General features: G+C 41.0%; 1 protein-coding gene across 5 annotated transcripts in view; it reads left to right on the top strand.

Annotated features, from left to right (window-relative positions):
* The window catches only part of NCAM1 (neural cell adhesion molecule 1), a 542,627-nt gene that overhangs the window by 352,851 nt on the left and 168,088 nt on the right, over positions 1-21,688 (top strand). For 3 of the 5 annotated variants that reach the window (XM_073585308.1, XM_073585306.1, XM_073585310.1), the window contains exon 9: positions 6,403-6,432. The exons of the other annotated variants lie outside the window; for them this stretch is intronic. In XM_073585308.1, the coding sequence (XP_073441409.1) occupies positions 6,403-6,432 (30 nt within the window). The remainder of the gene's footprint in view (positions 1-6,402; positions 6,433-21,688) is intronic. 5 annotated transcript variants of the gene reach the window in all.

Genomic DNA, 21,688 nt, shown 5'->3' with positions numbered 1-21,688 from the left:
AAAGACCTCATTTTCTAAATCTATATTCCATACCATTTTCTAAGCTCTTTTTGGAGGAGTAAACAAGAGGTTTGCAATGAATGATGGCTGTCAAATGACTGATCCAAATTCTAAGAGTGCACACCAGTAAAAGGCATTTGTTGTTATTTTTTTTGTATGGATATTAGAATATAAAAGGTCATTACTTGGTTCATCCTGACAAACTGTAGGCCGTACAGTTCTAAAGTTTAAAAAGAAGAAAAACAATGCAAAGGGTAGTCCTATAAAGAAGATTTATACTGGATGATCAATGTGTGATTGCTGAGTGTCTAGGTAGTAAAAACCCCACCAGTCCTAGGAATGGGTGGCCAAAGTACCCTGTGCGAATACAACAGTAATGAGCATGTGCGACCATGGTAAATAGAGCAGTGCTTGCACATGCTCACTACTGCTCCATTCACACAAAGGACTTACAGCAAATCTGTCACCAGGTTTGGCCGATATAAGATATGGCCACTGCCTTTCAGGGCTTATCTACTGCATTCTATAATGCTGTAAATAAGCCCCTGATCCGACCTGAAAGAAAAGAAAAATAAGTTTTATTATACTCACCCGGGAGCGGTCCGGTCCGATTGGTGTCGCAGGCCCTGGTACGGCTCCTCCCATCTTCTTATGATCGCTGCCCTCTTGCTTGCTTCATGGGTCCCCGGCATCGTGCTCCTGCGCAGGCGTACTTATCTGCCCTGTTGAGGGCAGAGGAAAGTTCTGCAGTGCGCAGGTGCTGGGAAAGGTCAGAGAGGCCCAACGCCTGCGCACTGCAGTACTTTACTCTGCCCTCAACAGGGCAGATAAGTACACCTGCGCAGGAGCGCGATGCCGGGGACCCATGAAGCAAGCAGGAGGGCGGCGATCATAAGAAGATGAGAGGCGCCGGACCTGCAACAACCATCGGACCGGACCGCCCCCCAGGTGAGTATAATAAAACTTATTTTTCTTATCTTTCAGGTCAATTCAAGGGATTATCTACAGCATTATAGAATGCAGTAGATAAGCCCTGAAAGGCGGTGGCCGTATCTTATATTGGCCAGACCGTTGACAGGTTCGCTTTAAAGACTCCCCTTCTTGTAAATGGTGATGATCTTTACTCCTTAGTCCTTAAGTATTTAGATCCCCATTTAGGTGAGAAGGTAATTTGTTATCTATGGGACAACTCCTTTAACTCTGTGATGGAGGCTCTCTCTAAGTAAGTACTAGAACATTTTGCATACTATTGTTTGGGAGAGGGTTCTCACACCAATCTCTTATGTTAGGAGTGGAACGAACAGCTATAAATGTTAAAAAAAAAGATAAGTAGAGCACTGACTGAAGAAAGGGAGATTTGTTAGCGAGAAGGCTTTTTTTTTACATCAAAAAGTCACAAAAAATACATTGTCTCTAGGATTACACAAACCGTGTTTTAAAATTATAGTTCATTTAATAATTTAAAGGGAATCTGTCACCTCATTTTTAACCTATGAGATGCGGACACAGTCATCAGATGTAACCTGAAAGATAAGAAAAACGAGTTAGATTATACTCACCCAGGTGTCGTGGTCTGGTCCGATAGGTGTCGTAGTCCGGTCCGGCACCTCCCATCTTCTAGCGATGATGTCCTCCTTTTTACTTCTGCTGTGGCTCTTCCGCAGGCATACTTTATCTGCCCTATTGAGGGCAGAGCAGAGTACTGCAGTGTGCAGGCGCCTACGTACTGCAGTACTTTATTCTGAGGTGACAGATTCCCTTTAATTATGTTAAAAATTTGACAATAAATTTTATTGAAGATTTTTTTTTGTTTTATCACGTAACTTGATCAGTCAAAGAGAAGAGTCATTCTTCCAAACGTTTCGTTTGACTCCAATGAGAGATTCTGTTTTTTTGTCACTTTGCCTATGACTTTTGCTATTGGATACCTGGGGAAATAAGTGCCCAAAAAGTCCCCTACCTCATGCCTGAAATTTAAGTAAAAATTCAAGAGTGGTATCTGTTTTGTAAAATTGTATGATGATCAGTAATACAATTTATGAAGTAAAGAAACTTTACTGATCCATATGTATTTGAAATCAGTTTGAAAGAACAGATGTTTTCTTTTTTCTTACTTTTTTTCTTAACTTTTAAAGTGCAAAATTCAGCTTAATGGTACTATAAACGTGAAATTTAAATTTGAAGTAAACATTTTCCGAGGTTTCAATAGCAATTGTCACTGCAGAAATGTTCATCTTCAGATTTTTTCGCTCGGACTTCCACATTACAGCATTTCTGTTTAAAAAACCCCCACAATGCCTGAAGTACTATGTTCCCAGCAGAACAAAGCCTGTGTCCGTTATTGTCCGCAGCACTGACGTCACGTTCACAGCGCTGCAGACGACAACCGGAGTAGTGATGGATGTTTATTGCTGGATTTGGGGAAGTTTAGTAATACTCAATTTAATTTTTTTTTTTTTAATTTATTATTATTTTTTTTTTACAAATTATAGCTGTAGAAGAGGGATTATCCAAAGCTGGAAAACTGTTTTAATGAGATTTGCTGCCTCTGACTTAGGATATACAATCACCAAACCAGAAGTTCCATTTGCAAACACATGTTTCAGGATTTTAGCCCATTATCATTGCAAAGCAGGAGAAATTGTTTTCTTGGCTAAGAAGCCTTTGACAGGGTGTCTTAATGGTAAGGCACCACATTTGCAGAGGGAGATTTATAGGCCTTGTTGGGGTTCTCTCTGCAACGTGTGTAACTGTCTTACCGTAGTTTTCATTTGGTTGAAGTGTGCTGCTTGGGCAATGAAAAGTTTTGCAATTTCCACTAGTTGGCATTGTGTGAACGGTGTTAAGGGGACATTTGAAAGTTTGGAAATGAGACATAGCTCTGCCAAGGGAATAATTAAAATTCCCTGTTTATCTCTGATCTGACACATTGCTTCACAAAGGCAAGCAGAAACCATCCTAAAGGAAAGGATAATGAGCAAGTGCCCAACAGTCCAAAGACTGCCACTCGCTCTACGTCATAACAAAAGCTTCTGTGTTTTAGTCTTAACCATCAAATTTCTAGTACATTTGTTTCTTTTTACCTTTATAACTGATGAGAGTTCTTGTTACTAAACTGCTTACATATATTTAACCCAATTCAAAACTGATGAGAGTTCTTGCTTACTAAACTGCTTACATATATTTAACCTAATTTAACTTTAGTTTTTTTTTAAATTTTAGACAGTAATGACAATCCATTGCATTTCCTGCATGTAATGTGGAACCATGTGGCATCATTGTGTACATTGATCCTCACTGTGTGCATGTAACCGATAATTGCTTGGGTGTGCATGTTCAAGTGTTAGCCGTGTCTCAATAACTCATCATGGGGTGCCATGATATCGATCGTAACTGCAGTCTTAACCTATTTCACAACGCAGCAGTGAACAGGTTAAGTGAGTCTTCGATGAAGGAGTAGTACTGACAGTATTTGATATTTTTGGAATAAAAAATACAAATATGCCTATTGGCATTTTCACACTCATCCCAGCAATCCCATTTTTATTTCAATGGGAACTGTACAGCACTGTACTTGAAGCTGTATATTGAAGCAGTTCTGCAGATTAAGGTCAGACTTCATGACCTTCATTTCCTAAAGTTCTTTGAAAATATTAAACATGCTTGACTTGACTTTTTTTCTGGAAGAGCTTCAATTATATAAAATTTAATAAAAAAAAAAAGCTGATATGTCCCCCAATGTCAAAAGAGGCTTTATATTGTGCAGGTGCCAAGCTGGTGAATTTACCAGATGGTTTGTTGAAACCTTGTCAATAAATCAGTGACCTCCAAGGGAAATTAGCCAGTCATGGACATGTCTGTCTATTGTGTTACATAACGCTGTAAGTGTATCTAGATGGCTACAAATAGATGGAGACAGAAAGCAATAGGTAGAAAGAGAGCAATAGAGATAGACAGAGTGCTATTGATAGGTAGATAAGGGTTAATAAGTGGAGAGCATTGATCAGAGATAGATAGCAATAGATAGTGAGTGATACAGATATAGCAAAGGCTACCATGACTCACAACACACCATCTAGATAACTTGTCACCGAAGGCGAACTCACTTAAAGTGGACCGTTCACTTGCTCAGAAATATTAAAGTTAAATACCTTAACTTCAAAAATCAGTGAGCTCCCCTAATTCTGCTGCTCTTTTCCATTTTGCGCTGCGTCGCTCCATAGCAGGGATATTCATATTTGTTTCATCTGGAGCACAGTATGTGAAATCTCTGCTTTCCATTCCAACTGTTTTTTTCTTCAGTCTTCTCTGGAGGCGTGCACTTTCGCCCCTTCTTCCCAAATGCTGCCAATCAAAGATCGGCAGCTGATCCAGCAGACATGCTGCTGAACTATGATTGGCAGTGTCTGGGAGGGAGTAGGGAAAGTGCATGCCCCCAAGAGAAGACTCTCAAGAAATCCCCAGTGGAAATGCGAAGCAGAGATTTCATATAGTGCACTCCAGAAACAACAAATGTGAATATCTCTGCGATGGAGCGACGCATCACAAAATGATAAAAAACTGCAGAATCAGGGGAGCTCAGGGATTTTTACAAGATATTTAACTCAAATTTTTTGAGCAAGCATCAAATCCTCTTTAAGAGGATTAAGATAACATTGCACAAAGGTATTGGCTAATGTCAAGTCAGTTGTTAAATTAAACCTATTTTTTGTGCCATGATATCCCATTGTTGTGTTGTTTGAGTCAAAGTAACTTCTGTTAGGTTTGTAGGTAGATGGAGAGAGATGGTTAGGGATAGAAAGCAATAAGCATAAAGAAGATGACAGAGCAACAGAGCAATAAGTGGAAAGGCAATAGATCGGGGTTGATGGTTGGAGATAGAAATAAGAGGGAAAAATAGAATAAAGCGAGAGATCGATAGATACAGAGTGAAGGATAGACAGCAATCAGTTAAAAAAGGACTATAAAGATAGACTGACAGAGCGCATTAGATGCAGAACGATATCTAGATAGGGAGCAATGATTTAAGATCGATATAGAGAAAGGGGTAGATAGCAAACAGTAGCGATAGAGTGACAGGTAGATAGAGAGAAATAGTGATAGATAGCATTTGATAGGGATTGGTAGAGAGCAATAAAGAGAGAAATAGAGAAGAAGTAGAAAGAGAATGTCAGAGAGCAGGAGATATAAAGTGATAGTGATAGGTAGAAAGGGATGGTTAGAGATAGTGATAGAAATAGAGAGTGAATGTTAGACATAGAGCAGTAGGTAGATGTACAACAATAGAAATAGACAGTGATAGGGGATAGGAAGTGATAGGTAGGTAGCGAGTGAGAGCTATTGGTGGCATTAGGCATAAAATGACAGCGAGTGATAGGTAGATAGGGATGGTTTACAATGGAGATAATTAGAGAGCGGTAGGTAGATAGTAACCGGCAGAAATAGAGCTAAAAGGTTAGATATAGAGCAGTAGTTGGAAAGAAACCATAGAAATGGACAGTGAGCGATAGATTATAGCTAGATAGAGAGCAATTTAGAAAGAGATCAATATGCATACATGGGGTAGGTAGAGAGGAATGGTGTACTGTAGAAATCAATAGTGATAGGTAGGTACAGAGCAATGGATAGTGAGAGAGTGATAAATATAGAAACTGTAGCAATGAAGATAAATACAGAATAATAGAGAGTGATAGGTAGAAAGATGCTAACAGATGGACTATTGATTAGCTGGTCATTTACTATTAATAAATTGAATGTTCAAATTATATATCTGTCAAAATGGAGCATTCAGTGGTGGTAGAGGCCCACTCCATAGCAGCAGAACCCCTCATGATCACCTTCCCTTCAGGACTAGTCAGGAGGCACTCTGACCTGAGAAGCTCTCTAGCAAGGAGGCACTCTGGCAGGAGAAACTCTGTAGCAAGGAGGCACTCTGACTGGAGAAGCTCTCTGCTCTCTAGCAAGGAGGCACTTCGACTGGAGAAGCTATCTAGTAAAGAGCACTTAGTTTAAAATCACTGTATGAATACTTCACAGTACTGCTCCTTCTATTGCAAACATGATAGAATGGTGTTCTTCATTCATGTGAAATTTATATTTGTTTTGTTGAGAAAATGTGTCATAACCTTTAACTAGTCGTTGGCATTTTGGGGGCCCTCCTTAAGCTGCCTAACATATCCCAGCATACCCTCTATTGTATACAATTGGCGTGACATGCTGGAAATGTGGTGCGCTGCCTGCTGGAGGGTCCCCGGTTGCAGAAGACTCACCCAAACGATTCATGTAACTGCATGCACTGCACGGACAACTTTCTATAGCATAACTCAGCATATACGATAACCACAAAAAATGTTTTATTGCTTTCTGTGTTTGTTGTGTTTTTTTTATATCTGTTCTCTCCAGGCTTCGTGGACTCGGCCCCAGAAAAAAGAGGTATAAAGCCAATTAGCTGTGAAATGCTATACTCGGAGAACAAGATGCCTAACCCTTAGTTGTGCTCCAGAACCACAGCTCCTAACGTGACCCATGTCCTTAGCGGTTACAAGATAGTTGTAGACATACCATAGAGAATATTATATACATTCACTCAAACAAGCTTGGTTGGTTTCACAAGTTTAAAGAAAAAGAAAAAACTTTTCTAAAAATTTTCCATGAAAGGTTATTGTCAGCTGTTCCCATCAATACGTTTGGAGGTGGCCAATTAGAGAATATGAGGAATTCCACAAACTCACTATAATCTAATTCATATGGTCTGTAGTTCATTTAGGAGAACACACATTTCTAGTAGGCTAGATACTTTTAAGATCTTTATTTATCATTAGATTCAAACTCACATTGATCGGCTGCGGTGATGTAGGATGGCCGGTGATGTAGGATGGCCGGTAATGTAGGATAGCAGGTGATGTAGGATAGCAGGTGATGTAGGATAGCCATGCTCATTCACTTAGTGTTGCATTCCGTTTGGATGGCAATTTTTCATACTGAGCAATGCAGATGTTAAACTAGGGCAATTATTTTTTGGGGAGTGTAATGGTTTTTCCATTGGAAAATGTTCTGTTTTTCCAAGCGTGCCCACATTTTTGTGCTGTGGACAGTCTGTGATACCATATGTTTAAAGGGAGTTTGTTTATTACCCCATCTGACAGCATCATTTTTAAGCACATGATATCTGCATCTAAAGGGAGTCTGTCAGCAGAAAATAACTGTTCAAATCAAGCACAACCCTGTGGCGTGGTCAAACAGTTCAGTGCACCTTCCCACCTATTTGTTTTCCATCTATCTCCGTCCTTATCTGGCTCCTGTCAATCACAGAAAAGGAGGGAAAAAAAACAAGTATGAGGGAAGATACACTGAGCTGCTCGGCCATGTCAGGAGTTCACCCAGCGCCAGTGCAGTCGTTTTCTGCTGACAGACTCCTTAGAAGTAAAAAAAAAAAAAAAATCCCGCCAAAGCTATCCAAAATGTGCTTCGTAAACGGGTTAGGATACTCTTCATACGTTTCCTTTAATCTCGGTGTCATTTTGTCATATAAATGGATGAAAAATTTTGGAACAATTTTTCCATGCGCATTAAAATATACCATAATGAACGTGTTTCCTTATCAGAACCCTCACTTATCTCGGCCTTCCAGATTTCTGACGATTGCCCATGTTAGGGCCAAATTTACGAAGGTGCGGGATCACAGGAATCACTTTTACTTCTATAATGTGAATGTAAAACTTTTTGACAAATGTAGTGAGTGAGGCTGTATATAGTGATTTATGAAATCTTGTGGCTGGAAAATGGCAAGTAATGTTATGATCAGGCTACGTGAAGACATGAACTGTTTGGATGCACTTCATCTCATCTTGTGTGCCCCACTTCTTATTATTGGTCCCACCATATCATCAAAATCGTTTATCATCCTGGATACTTGAGGTGATTTTCTCAGCTTTGGTAAGGCACTCTTCAATTCTGGATTGAGAGACTCCCCATTTTGGTGAGCCTCTTATTTATCTGGTGATGCACTAAAAGTCCATATGACAAATTGGTGTTTGTTGTTGCTTTTCCTACAAGAGAATTGCAGAAAAAAACACTTGAACTGTTCAGCTTCTTCTCTAGTTCCCTCCCTCTCAGTACATGCAGATGAATGAGGCAAATCTCTATAGCCTTGTGGGACCATTAAGTTCAATCTTTCTCCACCAATTGTACATTTCGTCACTAATTTAGCTATAACCCACAATGGTAAGTGTATCGAGGAAATTGTCCAGCCCTTTTTTAAAAGCTGTTATAGTGTCTGCCATTACTACCTCGTGTCTGACAGCTCTAACTGTAGAGAACCCTTTCCTATTTAGCTGCCGGAATTACCTTTCTTCCACCCATAATGAGTGCCCCATAGTCCTCAGTATGGTCTTTGGAAGGAATAAGTCAGGTGCAGTTCCACTTTAAAACCTCCTGGAAAAGTGGAAGTAAATTGATTGCACAGTATTACCATTCTATATATCAAGAAAGTGTCTTCATATTCTGCAAGAGTGCCTGTACACTACTTATGGTTTTACCAGCATTTTTTTTTAGCAGTGCAGCAAGTACCGGTGAAGCAGATGGTAATTTTTGGAAAACTTTGGTATGTTCTGTAACTTTCATACAGTTCCCAGGTACAAGACACAAATCACTACATTCATAATAACATTTCATAAGTGCTGGCAGTGTCTTATTGCAGGGACACACCCTATTGACCATAAGACATAGGAAGTCCTAGATGACATTTTTTTTCCCAGGAGTAATAACAGAGTGAAGGCACAATGCAGATCTCTAAGACCAGATACCCTGGGAGAGCTGGGTGTTGCGAGACAGCATAAGGGTTAACAGGAGACATTGAGGAGGATAAAATCCCCTCCAAGAAAAGTGCCGTTCACATTCTCACCCAGTGGATGATAAGAACCTTTTAATAAATATCGAACCTTTTAAAATTAGTTTGACTTCATAAACCGCGGCAAGGTTATAATACGGCGCACACATAAAAACCTCCCTCCATGTTGTCGGCTTTATGATTTTTTAAACAGGTTTGTTCAGTTTCCATAATTCATGGTCCTCACCAGGACATTTACGAGACTTTCTGAATATTGAAGTGTCTATAGTTCCCGGTGTTTTCTCTTTTCCTTTCATGTAGCCATTCCAGGTATATATACTCAGTGTGTAAAATTTGAAAATGAGGTTTCTTTTCCCATATTCCAAATTTACTTCTGGATCTGCTGTTCCATAAATTATAATATCACCTTAGGCTTGGGGCAATTTAGCAAAATGCTATTGAGTTCTCCATACCTGCATGCTTATGGCACCCTATCAGTGGGCAAGGCGCTATATTCCTTCAAACACTAGCGGTGCTGATCTTCCCCTTAGGGCTCATACTCACTTGCGAGAGACTTGCACGATTCTCGTGTGAGTCTCTCGCATGAAAACCTGGCACTGGGACCGGAGCTTGCGGCTACATCTATTTCTATGCAGCCGCACGCTCCGGTCTGAGTGCCGGCAGCAGTGCTGGGTGTTCATGCGAGAGACTCGCACAAGAATCATGCCAGTATCTCGCAATTGAGTATGAGCCTTTAGACTCCAAGTCAAACAACCCCCTGTGTCCCCATCATATGTGGTATTCATACAGAACACCAAAGGGCAACATACAGTTATAATCAATGTAGATGTAGCAGTCATCAATAGGTCAGGCAATAGCAAAGCTGGCCAACTCTTATTTGTACAGCGCACTGCTCATTTAAAATGAATAAAGTTGACCGTGCTACGCAAATAGTGTAGAAACCATGGTGTAGTATCCTATCCTATTAATGCGTAAATAGGGTCTCCAGCAATCCTTGAAGTCAATATTGACCCTTTAAAGAGCCTTGCCACATGACTTAAGGTATCAATCCAAACCAAAGTCTTCTCCGAAAGGAAAACACTTTCATTTGTAGACAGCTATTTTGGGATTCTTGCTTCCAATCAGTGCAAATTAGGAGTCTGGTTGGTTATTGAAAGACCTTTGATGAAGGGTCTATGGACTAACATCTCTCCATCATCAAAGCACTAATCTGCATAGAGAAACTTATAGGTTATGAAATATTCACTAGGAAATATTGTGAAATTTATAAAAAATATGTAAATTGCCTCTAACCCAGTCAAGTCATTATCTAGTTTGCACTAATGAGGGGCAAGAACCCTGAAACAGCCATCAGCAAATGGCGAGCTTTTCCTCTTGGAGAAGTTTCTGATAAGTCATGACCAGTCTCTTTAAAGGGTCAATATTGACTTATAGGATTGCCATCGTTGATAAGAGGCACCAGAGAAGCCTGCCTGCTTCCTCTGTGAACAGGATATTTTCATATTATTGCATTGCATGGCCGAGAAGTCTCCCTACCCTAGCTTTTCAGTCTATATGTTGGCAGCTGATGCATTACTATGTTCTGCAGTGAAGGAATACAGGTTTCTGCTCCCATTGAAGATGAAGGTCTGAGAGCTCAGGCTCACACTTGTGGTTAATTGACAGATTAATGACTGAGTTAACTAGAAGAAGTAATCCACATGACTAAGGGCGCAGTCAGACGTCCATATGAATCGGACCGAGATTGTGACACAGTGCATGGAGTGGCTGGTGTGACAGCTACCAGCCACTGGTTGGGAGAGCCGCCGACCAGTCCAAGCATTGTGTTCTGATCTAGGTATGATTTATCTGACTGTTCCCTAAAGGTGTATGAGAAAAGCCATGCAGCTGAATTGGGGCTCTTATTAAGTGGGGATGTTATTTCCATCCAATTTTTTGACTGGTCAGCAAAAAATTGCTTGACTTTTCCTTACAGAAGAATCACAATGATCGCAAAAAAATGGGTGATGAATGAACTGAAAGGTCAAATAATACTGAGAGGAACGCAAACACAGTCTTTACTCTTGGGTGGCACTATAGCTGGGTCCGTTTTTTTTTTTTTAAATATTATTTAGTTTTATATCTTAAAATCGTGGATTTTGGCTAGAGAGACTGTTTCCATTGACAGCGATTATATGAGTTGTTGCCAGTGTTTTATATTTTACCATTGAAGATTTGCATTACCATTTTTTTCCCTTCGTTATTTACATCTTCCCTACATTATAACTTAAAGTTGTTCCATACTTTGCTGCAGTGGATAATATTTCCTATGACTTTTGACAACTAGAGTAAATTTTTTTACTAATGTCTCTATTTGGCTTCCTTTTTTAGTGCTTTTTTAATGATTTTTTTTAATCTAAAAAATATACAAATTGTTATTAATTGTTAGCGTTACAAAAAAAGTGATTAAGGCATTTTAGCTCATGTTCTGTTATTATCACAAGTAAAATATAATATAAAATATTGGTTTAAGTCACTGACTAAGCTTGCTCCAACCCAGCTTGTTTCTCCTTATGATAATCTGTAACCGATTGCTGCAAACTACAATCTAATTGCTCCTCAAGACTAACATCCTGTTTGTAACAACAAAGTAAAAAACAACATCAGTTCACCGGTATAAAGAACTCCATGGATAGGGGTACGGTGCAAGGACAACTGCAAGCCGGTTCCTGGGTGGTGAGACTCATGGAAGGATGAGAAAAAATGCGGCAACTGCTGAAAAATTTAAAAAATATATAAATTTAATATTAAAACATCACATTGATTATGTGCATTACGAACCAGGGATAAAAATAAAACCAGATGAAGAAAAGAAAAGACACATGGGCAACACGTTTCAAGCTATTGGGGATGTCTAAGAGAATGAGGGATTTATATCTAATTACCCTGGAAAAAAGGTGAAGGGGGAAGGAGAAGGGAAAAAGTGAAGGGGGAGGGAGAAGGGAAAAGGTGAGGGGGTAGCGAGAAAGGGAAGGGGGAGGGAGAAAGGGGTAGGAGGAAGTAGAAGGAAAAAGGAGAAGAGGGAGGAAAAAGGGGGAGGGAGAAGGAAAAAAGAAACACCTATTGAGGACAGAAAATGTTAAACCTTTTGAAATGTATACAAATTAGTAATGACAAAGTATCTAAATATTTCTGTAGAAAAATATCAACATAGAGGGTAGATGAATTAATGAAATGACATACTTAGCAAATATCCATGGTTACAATCCCTCAAATACTAACAGTTAGCTGTTAGTGGTTGCAACCACAGATTCTTAAGCTGCTGCAATGTCCTGGACATGGGGTAAGTGACATAACGAATCAGATGAATTTTGCTACATTTCTACATGGAGGTATTTGCTAATATTATTATTATTACACCTATTACATATTGGCATAGGATCTTAGAGATGAAAATACACCTTTAACTGTTACTGGCATTGAAAGAGTAGATCGACCTGTCAGAAGTTGAGACTGTGTTAAATTGCTTCATAAATCCTTCACAACATGTGACTTGGGAGCTGGATTCCTGAAAACCACTGTATATATACTTTGACGATCACACAGGATCACGCTGAGCACTACCGCAATCAAATGCAGGTGTCAACTCTGAGAGCTGACCCCTGCAGCAATGCTAGCACCAATCACGGGCGTTTAACCCCTTTGATGCCATTGTCAGCGACATCAATAGGATTCGCAGAGGGAGGCAACTTCTTCTTTGATCCCATTGGCACAACTCTATTGCATTCACGTTTTGCCGATGGTCTCCATGGTGATCTTACGCCGAAAGATGGCCTTGGGGTCACCCATAGATGGTGGCCTGTAAGCTTCTGCACAGAGCAGGAGCTGACACTCCTACTCCCTGCCTGTGAGACGCTGAGCTAATGCCCTGCAATGCTAAAGCATTGCAGAGTATTTAATCAGCGATCAGGGCAGGAAAGGTTAATGTTCCATACTGGGAAAATGTAAAAAGAAGTAAAAGGGATTAAAAATTGTAACAAGATTTTTTTTTTTTTTTAAATCACAAAATAAAGAACAAAATAAAAGAAAAAATATTCATCCAATAATACATTTATTTATGTAAAAACACAAATAAACAAAAAAAAGTACACATTTGGTATCACGCGTCTGGAACGACCTGACCTAATAAACTGTCACACTAGTTAATCCCTTCAGTGAACACTGTAAAAAAAATAAAAACGAGGCCAAAATCTATGCTTTCTCATCATACCACTGAACAAAAAGTGGAATAAAACGCGATCAAAAAGGCAAATGTAAATAAAAAATGGTACCTGTGAAACCGTCATCTTGTCCCTCAAAAAAGAAGCAATCAAACAGCTCAGTTAGCAGAAAAATAAAAAAAGAATAAAGCGATGCAAAAATAATTTTTTCTATAAAAGTTTTTATTGTGTAAAAGCACCAAAACATAAAAAGAGAGAAAATATGTTATCGTTATAATCATACTGACCCGAAGAATACAGCTGCCTTATCAATTTTTGGACAGGCAGAGCGGCATTAAAAAAAAAAAAAATCCTGACTTGTTGAAATTTGTTCATTTTGCGTCTCAAATATCACAATAGAAAGTGATTGAAAAATGTCATGTGCCTTAAAATGATACTAATAGCAACATCATCTCGTCCCTCAAAAAACAGACGAAATATAGAAAAGGAATAGCTATCTACATAGTTTTTGCAATTAAAAGTGTCTTTTAGTGTGTGACAGCAGCCAAACATAAAAACCCGATGTAAATCTGGTATCGCTGTAATCGCACTGACCCGAAGAATAAAGTTGTCTGATCACTTATTCCACACGAGGAATGGCATAAAAAATAAAATCAATTCTTCACCTGCTGTTGATTTGATCATTCTGTCTCCCAAAGATTGCAGTAAGACACGGCTCACATTTATCTTGCGCTCTACACCAGGGATTCCATATAAATCTCTGAAATATGTGATACAGATGGAACCTCCCAATGGAAGATTGTCTATAATAAGGCAGATGGAGGCACTGTAGACTCTGTCTGGCCTGTGATCCGATGGTATCTTTTTAGTTGTGCATAAAAGTGCAGTCCACCACAGTTTTGTGCATGTCTGAAAAGCAGGACATCGCTGAAAATGGCCAGATGGAATCGAGAGTAACTTAGTTGCCTCTTTATAGTGAGCAGCTCCCTCAGGGGTTTCATCTGAATCACGTCACTTGGAGATTTAGATGGAAGCCCCAATATAAGTGCTCAGCATAGAGTGCAGGATAAATGTGATCCCAAACTTTATGTAAAATGTTCCCAACAGGGGCGTGGCTATGGAGTGAACAGGAGAGGACGCTTACCGAGAAAGCTCCTCATGATCCTGCAGTATCCTGAGATTTAGACCCTTTCTGCCTGGTATGCTTGGAGCGGCACGGATCCCTGTGGACAGCGGGACCCCCTCTGGACCATCGTAGGAGGACGGGAGCGGTCTTCTATCAGCGGGAGACTAGAGCGGGCGGCTGCTTCCCCACGAGGCCGTGGCTATCTTGGGCTCGCGGCTCTAATACAGAGAGCTGCAGCATCGCTGGCGCCGCTGCACTGCTGCTCGGGCAGCGAAGATACCGACTCACAGAACGGGGAGGACGTGCGGTGTGTGCCCTTGAAAATTATGCCCTGTGTGTTCTTTCCCCTCAGTCATTTTACCGCTGCACCGGCCGGCGTTAGTATTGTGGGAGGCCTTGCACACCCTCCCCCGGCAGCTGCTGTCTCTGTGGGGACCCCTCTCCCTCCCCTGGCTGCAAGGAACTTTAACTATTCAATGTGAATCGCTGCCCTGTTAACTTCACGTGCCCCCTCATCTCTGTGGCCTGAGCCATAATTATTTATTAATAATCCTGCTGTGCGTACTGCCTGCGGTGGACATTTTCAGAGCACATATCTCCAGCTTTCTTACTGGGTTGGACTGCAGCAGCCATGAGCAGATTTAAAGGGTCGGGAGCGGCAGCAGAAAAACTAAAGGAGTATGCAAAACCCGATCTCTCTGAAAGTGCAAGACTCCTGAGGAATACCTCCTCCCAAGTTCAACATAAGAATCGACCTTTGGGGGTGAGGAGGAGGCTGAGCAAAAGGAATTGACCCTTAAACAGGCATCTGAGCAATTGATGCAGGCTATTTCACTCACCAGAACATCTCTGACTGAAAAAAATTGAGGATGTTTACACGGAGGTGGGGAGACTTCGTCACGATATACAGGCCATGAAGGGACGCATTACAGAGGTGGAGACGAGGGTGTCCAAGGTGGAGGATTCCGTCACACCTATGGAGGCCAAGTTAACGAAAGTGGCGGGCTCCGTGAATGCTTGGAAGCAAAAGGTGGATGACTTGGAGAACAGGATGCGTCGGAATAATATTCGCATCATCGGTCTGCCTGAACGCTCGGAGGGTCAACATCCTGAGCAGTTTCTGGAAGACTGGCTTAAGACCTCCCTGGGAGATGATTTCTCATCAGTGTTCGCTGTTGAAAGGGCTCATAGGGTCCCTACAAAACCTCTGCCTCCAGGGGCCCCACCTCGGCCCTTCCTGGCACGCCTCCTCAATTGTAAGGACATAGATACCATTCTGCGTCTTGCAAGGCAAAAAAGTCCCATTAAGTTCAATAATGCTGTGATCTCCATCTTACCGGACTTTTCCATAGAACTGCAGAAGAAGCGGGCACAATTCATTGAGGTCAAGAAACAGCTCAGGGAAAGAAATATTATGTACTCAATGATACTGTATATCCGGCCCGACTTCGGGTTGTTCACGGAGGTACCTCCGTGTTCTTCACGGATCCGGCGGGAGCGACTGAATGGCTGCGGTCCCATGGGGGATCCCCTGCAAAGGAATCCTGATGTGATGGCTGTTAATTTAGATCCTTTTATTTAAAGGTCTAATTGGAACTTTCTTGGCGGGTACCTGGTTACCAAAAATACCGGACACTGTGCTCAGTGATGGTATCCCCTTGCCTATTTTTTGATGGGGGCGTGAGACTATGCTCGTATATTGTTAGGTTCTTGTTTTGTTTTCTCTTTTTCAAAAGTTTTTATTTTTCTGGTTATTTAGGTAAATGCCGCAGCCGATGCCAACTCTACTATCTAGGTGATGTCTCTGCATTTTGTTCGGGCACCGCTATGCAACATATATGGATGGGCAGAAATGGGTTCTGAATTGATATGCATGACCTGGAATGTAAGAGGTATAAAAAACCCCCGGAAGAAAATTAAGGTGTTCTCACAAATTAGGCAATATCGTCCTCACATTGTGGCCCTGGTTGAGACACACTAGACCAGAGATACCGTTCGGTGTGTGCAAAAACCATGGGTACAATGGTTTATACATGCTTTTCATACCAGCTATTCAAGAGGGGTTTCATTTTTAATCCATAAAGATGTTCGATGGGAGACCAGAGAGGCCCAGAAAGCTCCGGAGGGACGGTTTGTGTTCGTACATGCGTTGATCAACTCTCAGAAATATGTTATTCTGTGTATTTACAATCCCCCTCCGGCCAATATGTCAATTATCCAGAAGGCACTGAGCTTTGAATTACCCAGATGCTCATGTCATTTGTATGGGTGACTTTAATCTAGTCTTGAATAATCATCTTGATAAACTGAGATTGGGTGATGGAATACAGAGTGGGGTCCCCTCCCCGGGCACATCCCCGCTGTCACAATTTATGGCGGGTAGCTGGTGGCCAGATTTATGGAGATTGCGCCATCCAGAAGGGAATACACGTGCCATTGCTCCACTAAACGCTCCCTGTCTCGTATAGATTATATCTTTGGATCCAGCAGCCTAGCGACATGGGTGGATGATATTGAACATGGCAGTAGGGGGATTTCAGACCATAGTCCGGTTGTTCTTAAACTTAGGTACGAACCGGTGAATAACAGGATAATATTGAAATTAAACCCTTTCTGGCTGAAATTGATAAAACCACCTGATAAGACGATTGATCAGCTGCATTGCTTCATCTCGTCCCACCCTGAACCCCGAAATATTAATTTATTTTGGGACACTCTTAAAGCTTATCTGAGGGGTTGGTTATCCTCCACAATCTCTTATATTAAACGAGTAACATCGGAGGATGGTGAGATGGAGCGATGTTTGAAAGATTCGGAAGCCGCCTACATATCTGACCAAACTAATAACAATAGGGTGGAGTGGTTGATGGCTCAAAGGTTATACATTCAATATGTTGACACTAAAACTAAACATAAATTACTGTATTTTTTGCCCGACAATTTTATTTTGAGATGGGGAATCAGGCAAGTAAATTTTTGGCTTATCTAGTGCGGCAGCATAATACAACTAACACAATCCTATAGATTCGCAGCTCTGATGGTACTCTGGCCTCTACAACTGAGGAAATATTGAAGTGCTTTTATGACTATTATAGTTCGCTGTACAATTCTAAGTCTGATGTTGACGGCCCGGGGTGTTTAGACTACCTATCTGATATAGAGTTTCCCACATTAAATCCTCCCCAACGAGTCTTTATAGATGCTGAGTTTACTCTGGAGAAGGTAGAGGATGCCATGAAGGATATGGCCTCTGGGAAGGCCCCTGGGCCGGATGGATTTCCTGTCGAACTGTATAGGAAGTATCGGGAGATACTAGCGCTTCTGCTGAAAGTGTTTCGTGAGATTTGGGAGGGGGGATGCATGCCGGAATCCTTTTATGAGGCCAATATAATAGTTCTGAAAAAGGAGGGAAAGGACCCTCTGGATTGTGGATCTTACCGACCTATATCATTAGTAAATGTAGACTATAAGATCTTTACGAAAATCTTGGCCAACAGGTTGAATTCAGTCATATTAGACCTCATACACTCTGACCAAACTGACTTTATGCCTGGTAAGAGCACCTCCATCAACATTAGACGAGTCCAGTCGGTGGTCCAATATAGCTCTCTGGTGTTGGATAATGAATGGGCATTGGCATCGCTTGATGCGGCCAAGGCCTTTGACTCGCTTGAATGGCCTTTTCTTCATGCATGTTTGCAGAGATATGGATTCGGTGATAAATTTCATACACTCTGACCAAACTGGCTTTATGCCTGGTAAGAGCACCTCCATCAACATTAGACGAGTCCAGTCGGTGGTCCAATATAGCTCTCTGGTGTCGGATAATGAATGGGCATTGGCATCACTTGATGCGGCCAAGGCCTTTGACTCTCTTGAATGGCCTTTTCTTCATGCATGTTTGCATAGATATGGATTCGGTGATAAATTTTAAAAATGGGTCAGTATATTATACATGAAGCCTAGGGCCCGAGTCATCGTGAATAGCTCCATTTCTGAATCCTTTTCATTGCATAGGGGAACTCGCCAGGGGTGCCCCCTTTCTCCAGCCCTTTTTGCTCTGGCAATCGAAGCACTGGCAATTCGTACTAGATCAACCCCTAATATTGCTGGGATAGAAATAGGGGGTCGAATTGATATATACGGATGATATGGTAATATTTATGGACAAAGTGGAGGAAACCCTGGCGAGAGTGATCACCACTGTAAATAAATTCGGTAAATATTCTGGCCTATATATAAATTGGGAGAAATCTTCTTTGATGCCTCTTTCCCACGCTCCAATGCCACGACTTGAAACTCTCACCACTGCCCATTGTAACCAGTTTCAAGTATTTGGGTGTCCATATTTCCCAAGACAGTAAGTTTGATCTGCAACTTAATATACATCCATTGCTGGAGATGGTTAAGGCCAAATTCATGATCTGGGGTAAACTTCCGTTGTCTGTGGCTGGACGTATTAATTTAATTAAAATGATATTACTCCCCAAGCTTAGTTACTTTCTCCAACATAGTGCTGTAGTGGTGCCCAGATCCTTTTTCGTTAATCTGAATTCCCAGATCACATCTTTCATATGGGGAAGACCAGGCCCAAACTCAAACTATCCACTTTGCAGAGACCTAAGAAGGGAGGGGGGGCAGCGTTACCCGATTTCTTTCTGTATTATTTGGCCGGACAGGCCAAAGCCATAAGCACATGGATGCCCAGTGGTCACCTTCCTAATTCTGAGGGTCATCTACTTCATACTGCACAGGTTGGTTGCCCGTTAGGTTTTTTGGAAATGAGGAAAATAAATGTCCCACGGTTGTTGCCCCTGCTTCGTCTGGCACAGTTGGTGTGGAAACAGATTAAAAGGGTGGTTGGATTTGAGGATATCATAGCTGAGGTGCCTCTGTGGAATAATGGTTACCTTCCAGCGTTACTCGAACACCCATCTGCTGAGTTTTGGGCTCAATATAATGTTTACATGATAGGCGATCTGTATGATCGTGGAACTCTGGTATCTTTTGAACAACTGCAAGTTAATCGCAATGTCCCGAGATCCCAGTTTTATCGGTATCTACAACTAAGGTCAGCTATTCAATCGCATATAAGATCTGTAGGTACAGACACTGTTATTTCGTCTCTACCCTTGATAGGGATCCTTAAGTCCCAGGGCCCCCAAGGTCTCATCTCCTCTCCATATACATATATGCTGTCGGTGGGGACAGGACCTGCTATAGACTCTGTTAAGAAAAAATGGGCTCATCCCGAATGCGCAAGGAGAGGAGTGGGAAGAAATATTAGAGTCCTCAATTAAGGTGTCTCCATCTGTTAATAATAGGATGATACAATTATATATTATAAATCAATCATATTTAACTCCAACTTGACTCTTTAAGATGGGCCGATACCAATCATCGGAATGTTTGAGATGCCATTTAATAGATGCAGACTTTATCCATATGATCTGGTGCTGTCCTATCGTTGCACAATATTGGAAGGAGGTGACATCATTATTAACATTCTTGGTACAAATTCCTGTTCCCCTTGAACCGCTGATCTGTCTGTTTGGGGTCTGGAATGAGGAGACATGGGATCAATATGTTGGGATTTTTCTTCGGGAGACATTGTTTATGGCGCGAAAGGTACTGGCATTGCGGTGGATGGGAGGTTCATCCCCGTCTCTTGGGTCCTGGGTAAATTTAGTGAACTCGATCATCCCATATGAACGCACACTATATCAAAATAGAGGGTGCCCGGGTAAATTTGAAAAGATCTGGGAGAGGTGGAATTCCTCTCACCTTACTTTGCAGAGTGGAGATGTCACATAATAAAGGATTAATGGTGTGGAAGTAGGCTGCGGAATAGCTTAGTTTAGGTTTATGTTTTTTTGTAGATGTAGATGCGGCTTAAAAGTCAGGCAGATCTCATTATTCAAGTAATAACACAAGACCATTGTGATTTAAATGACAGTATATTTTGTTTTATTCTGTACACAACTGGTACGCACATTTTGCTTTATATTTTCATATCGTATGAACATATATATATTTTGTATTATGTTTAACATTATTTACCAGTATGTATATTGTATACCTGTTTATGACTTAATAAACGAATTTAAAAAAAAAAAAAAAAAAAATGTTCCCAACAAAAGCTTCAACTCAATCCACAAAAAAAACATGTCCCCACTCAGATCCTTAATATATTAATGGAAATATAGGGGTCTTCCATCTTACTGATAGTAACATAACATACAGTCATATGTTAAAGTTTGGGCACCTCTATTAATGTTAACCTTTTTTCTTTATAACAATTTTGGTTTTTGCAACAGCTATTTCAGTTTCATATATCTAATAACTGATGGACTCAGTTATATTTCTGGATTCAAATGAGGTTTATTGTACTAACAGAAAATGTGCAATCTGCATTTAAACAATTTGACCGGTGCAAAAGTATGGGCACCTCAACATAAAAGTGACATTAATATTTCGTAGATCCTCCTTTTGCAAAAATAACAGCCTCTAGTCGCTTCCTGTAGCTATTAATGAGTGCCTGGATCCTGGATGAAGGTATTTGTGACCATTCCTGTTTACAAAACAATTCCAGTACAGTTAAGTTTGATGGTCGCCGAGCATGGACAGCCCGCTTCAAATCATCCCACAGATGTTCAATGATATTCAGGTCTGGGGACTGGGATGGCCATTCCAGAACATTATAATTGTTCCTCTGCATGAATGCCTGAGTAGATTTGGAGCGGTGTTTTGGATCATTGTCTTGCTGAAATATCCATCCCCTGCGTAACTTCAACTTTGTTACTGATTCTTGCACATTATTGTCAAGAATCTGCTGATACTGAGTTGAATCCATGCGACCCTCAACTTTAACAAGATTCCCGGTGCCGGCATTGGCCACACAGCCCCAAAGCATGATGGAACCTCCACCAAATTTTACTGTGGGTAGCAAGTGTTTTTCTTGGAATGCTGTGTTTTTTAGCCTCCATGCATAACGCCTTTTTGTATGACCAAACAACTCAATCTTTGTTTCATCAGTCCACAGGACCTTCTTCCAAAATGTAACTGGCTTGTCCAAATGTGCTTTTGCATACCTCAGGCGACTCTGTTTGTGGCGTGCTTGCAGACACGGCTTCTTTCACATCACTCTCCCATACAGCTTCTCCTTGTGCAAATTGCGCTGTATTGTTGACCGATGCACAGTGACACCATCTGCAGCAAGATGATGCTGCAGGTCTTTGGAGGTGGTCTGTGGATTGTCCTTGACTGTTCTCACCATTCTTCTTCTCTGCCTTTCTGATATTTTTCTTGGCCTGCCACTTCTGGGCTTAACAAGAACTGTACCTGTGTTCTTCCATTTCCTTACTATGTTCCTCACAGTGGAAACTGACAGGTTAAATCTCTGAGACAACTTTTTGTATCCTTCCCCTGAAAATCTATGTTGAATAATCTTTGTTTTCAGATCATTTGAGAGTTGTTTTGAGGAGCCCATGATGCCACTCTTCATAGGAGAATCAA

Source organism: Dendrobates tinctorius, unplaced genomic scaffold (genome assembly GCF_039654945.1).
Source record: "Dendrobates tinctorius isolate UK_male_01 unplaced genomic scaffold, ASM3965494v1 ptg000086l, whole genome shotgun sequence".
Lineage (NCBI taxonomy): Eukaryota > Metazoa > Chordata > Amphibia > Anura > Dendrobatidae > Dendrobates > Dendrobates tinctorius.
The sequence above is the reverse complement of the archived record's forward strand: the minus strand, read 5'-3'. Positions and strand labels throughout refer to the sequence as shown.